General features: G+C 45.7%; 1 protein-coding gene across 1 annotated transcript; it reads left to right on the top strand.

The window, feature by feature from the left end:
• Positions 1 to 410: 410 nt before the first annotated feature.
• LOC143430689 (uncharacterized) lies at positions 411 to 6,781 on the top strand. Its single transcript, XM_076907069.1, has 5 exons — positions 411 to 480; positions 2,138 to 2,240; positions 2,328 to 2,413; positions 3,054 to 3,158; positions 4,114 to 6,781. The coding sequence occupies exons 1-5, from the start codon at positions 456 to 458 to the stop codon at positions 6,771 to 6,773; spliced, it is 2,979 nt and encodes a 992-aa protein (XP_076763184.1). The 5' UTR covers positions 411 to 455; the 3' UTR covers positions 6,774 to 6,781.
• Positions 6,782 to 8,973: the final 2,192 nt, after the last annotated feature.

Genomic DNA, 8,973 nt, shown 5'->3' with positions numbered 1-8,973 from the left:
TGTGCAGGGCAAACGGGTGCGTACGAAGAGAGAACGCGTAAGAGGAAAGTGGACTGGGTAAAGCGAGGAAGAATCCGCAGAAAGTAACCTAAAGTACACCAGAAAAAGAAGAAAAAGGGGGGGGGGGGAAGAAGAAAAGACAGAGCTTACTGCTTATACGTATATCTTTTTCTTTAGTTTGGCCTTAGTTCTTTAGTTTCTGCTCTACTTTCCATTTTACAATAATTACGAGCACCTTAGTTAGTTAAAAATGTTATACGAAGGGATGACCGATGCGCGATCGGGAGGTGGAAGAGGAAGAAGAAGAGAAGAAGAAAGGTAAGAGGCGCGCTGGATCCCTTCCTCTTCGACGAGCACGGATCACGGGAAGAAGACTCGAGCGGTGACCGGTGCGGCCGCAGTGCATCGGGTGCTTCACGCTGGCCGGGAACACTGATGCGACGTGCGACGACAAAATGCCGACCACGCTGCCCGCTCTGTGTAAGTGTGAGCAAACAACCGTCCCGATCGGTTCCACGCGGATCGATTTACGTATATTTACCATTTATAGCCTTTTCTGCCCAGTGTACAAGGATACTTTCAAGTGTTTCGATTCGCGTTTTTATCATTTTTATAATACGTAACATTAGGACTCGGGACAGTGAAATTGACGCTAATTACGGTAATATGAATTATCGAGAATCCCGTTATGGGAATGTTCACCGAGCACGACATTTCGCTTTCGTGTAATTCCGAATTAATCGGCGCATTTAAACGGAATCTCGAAGCTGTGGTTTCACTCGCGACCAGTCAATCGGAAAACCATTGTTCCGATATCGTGGGTGCAGCCTGGGATTGATTCATTTTGTTATTTCACAATCAATTATGAAATGTTTCATCGAAAAATGATGAGTAAATTGAAATTTCCAGTGGCCTTTGAAACTGTTCAACTTTATTTTATTCTTACGATAAGTTTTACGAATCACGTGCAAATTGCAGGAGAATAGTTGTGCAACAATTTCAGTTGGTTCGTTACAGTTCATTGTGTTCCTCATCGAGTATGCACGCACAAATTACGCAACGCCATCCACGTTGGTACATTCTCACCGTCACGAGTGCATCAATCGGAAGCTGATCGAGTTGTAATTTAATTTCCCGTAGCTACTGGTTTCTGCGTTCTTTCGATCGACGCGAGGATCTCTCGATTAATAATCAAATCCCCAATTAAAATGCCGATAGCTCTTGTTCTTTAGAATTTTCTCTGTTCGTCCACGGGAAGGTAGTTAACTAACGCTAAACGCGAAAACTTAACGCGACGATACCGGTTGGTCTTTCACGACCAGCATGGGTCGGTATGCACGGGAACAGGTCCAACTTGGTTGACCTTTCTCAACTTGGAGAGCATCATTTTAATGCCAGCCAAACTACCGCGATCATGCTCTTCTATATCCCTCGAACCAAGCGATCCTGAACGATAATCGCCCCTCCCACGACACCTAGTTCCGTTATCTCGCATTCCCAATGACATCATTCCGTGCTATACTTTTTTAATCGGGTTACACGCGAGAAAGTGGCCGAGATCGCCCTGATCTCCCGGATGGCCGTGATACGCGTCGAGCAACTTGACGTTTTCTCTTCTTCGAAAGAAGAATCCTTTTGCAGTGCCAAGTTTGGTCTGTAAAATTTCACCGTTCTAAGGATTATCTCGCGGCAAACTAAATCGCAAACACTTGAAATTAACACCATTAAAATGAATTAGAAGCAGCGAAACCCGATCACCGGAGCTCGCTAATGAGTCCTATGTACTCGCTAATAATATCCAGAAACTAATTCGAGTTTCGAGAGTCGCTCGAAGAATCGAGATGGAGCTCTCGAGGATTGGTTCTATGATTCTGGACGAGTCACGAGGCTGGCAATCCACTTTCGAGTTTGATGGATGCCTGTATCTGGATCGTGAGACCATTGTTCTGCTCGAACTCGATGTTTTACATGATTGGATGCTGGTTCGAGAGGTTATTAGAAAAAGAGGAGCAGTGCAGATTAGATGTTGAAAGAATTTCGGAAATTTGCAAACTCTGGAAGAACTCTATTAATATTTATACATCCTATCCTTGAATCTTATCAGCTATAAAGAAGGCACTTCCCCCCATTTGTTCAGGTGTTGTGACGCTGGTCTTGTGCAACGTTCACGGCAGTCTCGAACATGGAATTCCAAGGAGGAGCTTCCTGTCACGAAGAGCCATCGACGGTACCAGAGGGAGGTAGAGTTTCGTCTCGCGTTTATTCGCGTTCAATCGCGTTCAATCGCGTTTATTCGGCGTGATTAACGAGCAACGATGTCGTTTCAGGAAGTACTTCGACCCGGAAGATGAGGGCGCGTTCGACAGTTACGGATCTGCCGGTGGCCAGTACGATCCTTACCAAGAGAAAACAGGTAAATACCCGATCGCTTTTGTCTCTCCCCTTCCATGAAACATCATTCTTTTATCGCGAACCAATTAGTTTTAACGAGGCAGTAATTAACTGTAAGGTCGCTATAAAATTCCTCTTTCGACACCGCTGATTCTTTATGTTAATCGATACCTGGTTGCGTCATTGACTGGAATCGGTGTCAACGCGTTAATAATTGTAGAAAATAGAAGATTCGATGGACGGTGATTATGGTTGCGTTAAACAATCGCGTGAATCGACAATCAGAGGGACAAGTAAAGTACGCGAGAGTTCTTTTCGAACTGCCAGGTGCCAGGTGAAAGATGGTATCCACGGGACGAGGACATAATCAAGTGGCGTGAAAGGCGCTAGCTATGACGAACATTGGAAAAATCGCGGCATAGGTCACGTGAAACCCGGAGCGAATTACGTGGATCACGTGTGGCGCTCCGGGTATAAATGTCACGCGCGCCGGATTATCCTCGCGAGGTCCTTTCCGCGACCTTGGTTATGTAATATTTTTTTTTACGCAAATCATTCTTCCCAATCAACAGTCACTCTGAAACGTTTTATTATATTTATTTTGATTTGAAAAATAGCATAAAAGCGTACAGTGCCGTTTTTCCGTCCTTTCTTCCTTTCAGATCTCTCAGATATCAGGAGGAATGTGCCGGGGGAGCCAGGAATCGATTATCCTGCGTACACAACGCTTCCTCAGACAGGATTCACGTGCGAAGGTCGCTCACGAGGTGAATGAAATTACTTGTTCAGCCATGTTCGTAATGCTGGTAGCAACTGGTGTTCGGAATAACGAATACGTCCGTACGATTATCACGCGTTTCACACCTTCTCGTGTTCGACATCGATGTCAAGGATGATTCTCACGCACACGAGAGCAGCACGTTTTCCTCGGTTTCGTAATAGGTCACCACCGTTCTACCCGCTACGGGGCCGAAGCGGAGGCCACGCCGCGAGCAACTTTTCGTCGCAAAAAACTGACGAAAATCTCACGTTAATCGACCTACGTTCCATGGTGGCTTGCCATTTAATGGCCATTAATCTTTCGCGTGTCTATTACGAAAACGTCATTTTCTCTTCGAAGAAAGCGTTTGTTATTCAGCAATATTCTACGTTTTACCATTATACGGACGGTCGGTGGAGAAGAGACGAGAATAATCTTCTTAAAGATAAAGGAGGAGCAATAGCTGTATTATTCGTTCGACCGTTTGACTTTTGCCCTCCGGAAAACTAGTGAAAGCTCGATAGATTAAGTTATGCTGTTCGCTTTTATGGAAACCCGCGGGAGGGAAAAATTCCTTGACATGGAGGGCTTGCGAATTCCAGCGACAAGGCTCCCCGTGGAAAGCGAGTCAATTAAAATTTCGAAGCGTCCTTTGCGCATCGAGGAAGAAGTCGTGTTATTAGATAATTTGAAAGGCGGGAAAGAGCGGCAGGATGCTGGACGCGCATAGAAACGACGCACCGCGTTCCCTTACGTAATGTTCGTCGAACGTGAACATTGCCCGTTTCGTGGTTATTCGACGCAAAAACTGGGGAAGGGGAAACACGTTTAATCGGTAGGAGGACGATAAAAGTCGATCGTTAGGGTAATGGGCTAACTAGTTTCGATTGAGTAATAGTCGCCATTACGGAAACTTACTTTAGCAGAGTAAGATTCAGAGGAAAATATTCGATTTTCCGCAGGTTACTACGCGGACGAGGTTGCCGGATGCCAAGTGTTCCACGTATGCCACGACGTGCTGGTCTCCTCGTTCCTCTGCCCGATAGGCTCGACGTTCAGCCAGAAGCTGCTCACCTGCGATTGGTGGACCAAAGTCGACTGTTCCGCCAGTGGCAAGTACATAGACGTGAACCGGAACAGTTACCAGCAAGACGACGACGAGATGATTCGAAACGCCTACGCCATGATCAGCCTTCAATCGGGGACAGACGTGACCAAGGACGGTCTGGTCGACCCCGACCGAACGGGGATCGTGGTTGACTACCAAAGGAGTCCACCACCAATTATAGACTATTCACCGGTGGACGCGAACGGAAACGACCTAAAGGCCAACTTCGAGGACTATCCTAGGCCTGTCAGTAGGGATTTCCTCCCACCGTATCAGCTGAAGGGCAAAAAATTCGAGCACAGTCGGAACTATCAAGAGAAATTCTACCCTGGCGACAAATCCGGCTCTCCGTACGAAGATTCGCCGATAGTTCGCGTGCAAAAGATTAACGATCCCCAAAGGAAGAAGAACGAGTTCACCGATCAGTTCCAACCGTCGTACGCGCCCACGGTGCCCACTGTAACCACTACCACTAGAAGATTCTACTCCCCGACGGTTCCCACCACTTTCAGACCGTCTACCTTGGCCTACAACAAGCTGGATCAGGTGATAGACAGCAGCGACTATTATTTCTCGCGCAGCAGGACGAAAAGCTTCGTCACCCCGCCGACCAGAGTGTTCTCGAACGATGACGATCACAGTTTCAGGCAAGAAAGTTACGAGGACGATTACGAGGACTCCGATAGCGAGGAGAGCAGAAGTCTCGGACAGTCCAGGGAGAGGTTCCAAGTCAGAGTTGCCGACTTCGATTCGAATCGAACTGGAGCGTTGAATGGAACAAGTCCTTTGTCGGCCGTTTACAGAAACGATGGAACCGTCGATGAGTTTGAAACCAGGGGTAGCATCGGTCTGGGCCAAGCGTTGCGCCAATCGTTCAGAGAGATCTCCGTTCAGGATCAGAATCCTGCGAACCATGAAACGAAAGAACAGTTCGAGCAATCGATTGAACCACCGTCCGCTGATTCGTATAAAACTGGTGAACCGAGGCAAAGGGAGACAACTGAACGATACCAAAGAAACGATCAAAGAGAGAAGAAAGCTGATCGGGAAGAAATTTCAGGCGACGCGACCAACGTTTTTAACGTACCTTCAACCACCCCATCGGTTATAGAAAGTACTATAAAGGCGAGCACGACGAGTACTCGCGATACTCTCGGCTCTTCGGTATCGTTAAATGGTCCAAGCGATCGGTACAATGAAACCAACGTCGATCCTGAACTTTCGAACGACCCCCACACCTCCAGACCAGCCGAGCTCCTAAAACCCCTTGAAAAAACTAAATTCCAGATAAAGGTGCCGGATCTGTCCGAAGTACCCAGTTTGCTGATTCGTTACTCGACCTTGCACGATGGGCCGTATTCGGGAACGAAGAGTACCTATTCCGACGAGTACGTCGAGCAACCTTCGACTTCCTCCCCCGACGAAAACTTGGGCGCGACGAGTAACCATGCTAACGCAGGTCCTTCGGGCGACCCCGAACAGTTGGATAATTATTTTAATTTAAATAGCGGCGAGACCGATGTCGAGCAGAGGACTGCGAATTACTCTTCGGGTGTCAGTTCAACGGTTAAACCGTTCGAAGAGAACTCGTCGGAGTCAACTTGGAGGGCTGTTACCCCCAGAAACGCAGAGGAACCAAAGATTGAGAGCGAAAAGAGCGATATAGAAGCTTCGACTGCGGTGAATGCTTTCTTCGGGTCCATCAGACCGGAGACTCTAAAACAAATCGAGGAGACGATCGAGAAAAATAACTCACCCTATCAAGTAACGTTAACAGTGAACAAAGGTGAAGATCTGGTTCCGTCTGGGGAGGACTTGATCAGCAAGTTGGTAGCCCAACACGGGAAAGAAACCTCGACCCTAAACGACAAAGAGCACCGGTTGGAGGTGATCAAGTCTGTGGAGCCAGAGATCCATCGCATGCCAGAAGTGGTAGGAGAAATGGAGAAAATGGATACTACTGCAATGAGAACTGCTGTGGAGAACGGAGATCAGTCTCGACTGTTCGGCAATGACTCGACGAATACGGTCAGTCTTCTTCAATTGATGTCCGAGTTACTGAAACTGGACCGAGTTCCCCGGCCATTTTCTATCGCGGGCACTCTGGTAGCAGCAGAACCGAAGTCTCATTCCCGAGTCGAGCGGATCGATCCCAGAGAGTCGAGTACTTTCCTTCCTCGATCGAAAGAGGAGATTCTAGGTGAATTGGCGCAGAACTTTGGACAACCGGTTTACGGGAAGGAAGGTGGACCCGAAACGACCGAGGCTACCACCGCCTCGACCGTTCTCGCTACCACTTCCACGCCGAAGACTCTTGCCACCCTTACCACAGAGTCCGCGAAGACAGTCGTCAAGACAGAGTTCTTACCATCGATCGGGTTTTCCCTCGATACCGACGAGGGGAGGGAGGAGTACGTCGAGGCTGTCCTGGGGGGATTGATCGAACCGCAGACAGCGGAAAGCGAGAAGAAGGAGACGATTCTGAAGAGGAACGAAACTTTAGGAAAGATTTAAAACTTAGCTTTAGAGTGATCAAATCTGTGATGTCTTGCTGTCCAATCTTATCCTTCTTCAACTTTCTGTTTGCTTCAAATTTCCGATTCTATGAGAAATGATCATTGTAATCGCGATTAGAAGGTGAAGAAGTTTGAACGAGGGAAGGAAGGTTACGCGTGTGTAATTAGCTTCTCTTTAGAATACTCTTGGTTGTAATTAGAGCAACTAACATAGTAACGAAGCACTTGTAAAATTCTCGTTTTAAGATAGATCTAGCTGTAACATGTATAGAATAATAATATAATTGTAAATTGTCTAATTGGCCTTCAGGAGGTAATTCTGTTTTCATTCGATTGTAACGATGAAGGAATTGCTTGAAGAAATGAAATTATTTTATTACCAACTTCGTATCCTACCAATGACAAGGAACAGGGTTTCGATATAAAAGCGATACGTAGTAGATTCGTAGATGTGTGCGTCGATGTATGTGTGTATTACGAGCAATAGCAAAAAATACTGTACGACTATTCAACTGTACCTTATGTAACCCAACAGTGTAACGAGTTTTTTTTAAATATACTCCTTCGTTGCGAATAAAACTCCTTTCCATTATCTAGCATAAAGTTTCAATTAAGAAATTAATTATTTCATCGAAAAGAATTGTTTGCTATTCCATCGTTTCTTTGCGCGTACAACTTTGTTTGCCTGCCATGGCAACATCGATACGCACGAAAATACTCGCGGATCGTCCATGTTTAATCAATTCAGGGTGTAAAGTTGGAGTGTGTGTAAAGGTTAACGCTAATATTTTCAAAGATGGAAGAATCAAAGACGGAGATAAAAAGAACAGACGTCGTAAACGAAGGAGATACCGATCTCGATGACGATGTAGCAAGTAGACATTCTGTGGTGCACATGGACTATCGGTAATAACAGAACATTTTATTTCGATCGTTCGCTTTCCAATGGAATAAAATAAATAATTACATTTCGCAGTATCAGATGGATACGAGACAAAGTGATGAAATTTCTGGGAATAACCGGTCACGAGCTTCTCTTCTACAAACTTTTAAACGTAAATTTCGATTTGACATTATCATTTCAAGTAGAATTATCATTAGTATCATCTCCAAAGGTCTAAATTATTATTCGTCGAAACGTTAGGCGAACGATCGATACTTGGAGGACAAGCTGCTGAATTTTTTGATACTCGATATTTATGGCGTGACCGATCTCGAGAGAAAGGTGATCTTCTTCTACTGCACTTATCTAACTGAAATCGTCCAGGAAGAAGTTCCATTCTGGGAAAGTAAGCGTCCTATCCATATCTTTCTTCCCCTTTTTTTCCCTGCAAGGAAGAGAATCGCGCGGATAGTACTTCGATTAATGGATCGATTAAAACTATTAACAGGGAAAGCATCGAAATTCGAATTAGCGAAGGAGAAGAAGAGGAAGAAGTTTAAGAAAAGCAAAGCGAAGGTATCAAAGGTCGACCCGCTGGCACTCCTCCGTCAATTGGAGGAGTCCGCGACGACGATTCGATCGGAGCAAAAGTCGACGATAAGTGGCCCCAGCGACGAGGAACTCGAAGACGCCGACGAGGAGGAAGAAGACGAGAACGTTGAACGGCAAGAGTCGATCGAGTTTAAGGAGTCGAAGGAAGCGAGAGAAACTGGAAGCGGTGATACCATAGCCAAAAGAGGAGACGATACTGGTAAAGTGCTCGATATAGAGATTATTTGAAAGTTTATGCATCTCCTTGAAATTCTTCTTCTAGACAAGTCAATCCTGGTTCCACCGCCACCAGGAGAAGAGCACAAATACGTCAAGAAAAAGGTACTTGTCTCGACTGAATTTAAATACGGAAAGGAAAATGGTGTCAAATAAATTGTAGAAACTGGTGGAAAGGGTTCGAAAAACTCCGATACTTGACATGATCTGCGGCGAAATAGATGGCACCAGAATGGATCTGCAAGACGTCACATTGTTCTACTTCCTGAGGACGACCGACGAGGGTGTGCCAAATTTTGATTCCTACGAGGAATGTCTTGATCAGATCACGCGTTACCTTGCGGTTGGAAATTTGCAGGGGAAGCTTTTGGTTTCTTTGAACAGGATGCTCGTCGAAGTACCACTACTCAATGATAACTCGTTAAGATTTGAGAAGAGATTAAAGAAACTCGATTTTTTTTTATTTTCTGTCCAGGTATTTAAACCA

This window comes from Xylocopa sonorina, chromosome 15, assembly GCF_050948175.1.
Source record: "Xylocopa sonorina isolate GNS202 chromosome 15, iyXylSono1_principal, whole genome shotgun sequence".
Taxonomy (NCBI): Eukaryota; Metazoa; Arthropoda; class Insecta; order Hymenoptera; family Apidae; genus Xylocopa; species Xylocopa sonorina.
This window is presented reverse-complemented; position numbering and strand designations above follow the sequence as displayed.

Excerpts from the sequence above, each read along its gene's own strand:
- LOC143430689 (XM_076907069.1), top strand. The coding sequence starts at position 456 with ATGCCGACCACGCTGCCCGCTCTGT. Across the intron at positions 2,241-2,327 it reads ATCGACGGTACCAGAGGGAG|GAAGTACTTCGACCCGGAAG; the intron begins GTAGAGTTTCGT and ends ATGTCGTTTCAG. Across the intron at positions 2,414-3,053 it reads TCCTTACCAAGAGAAAACAG|ATCTCTCAGATATCAGGAGG; the intron begins GTAAATACCCGA and ends TCTTCCTTTCAG.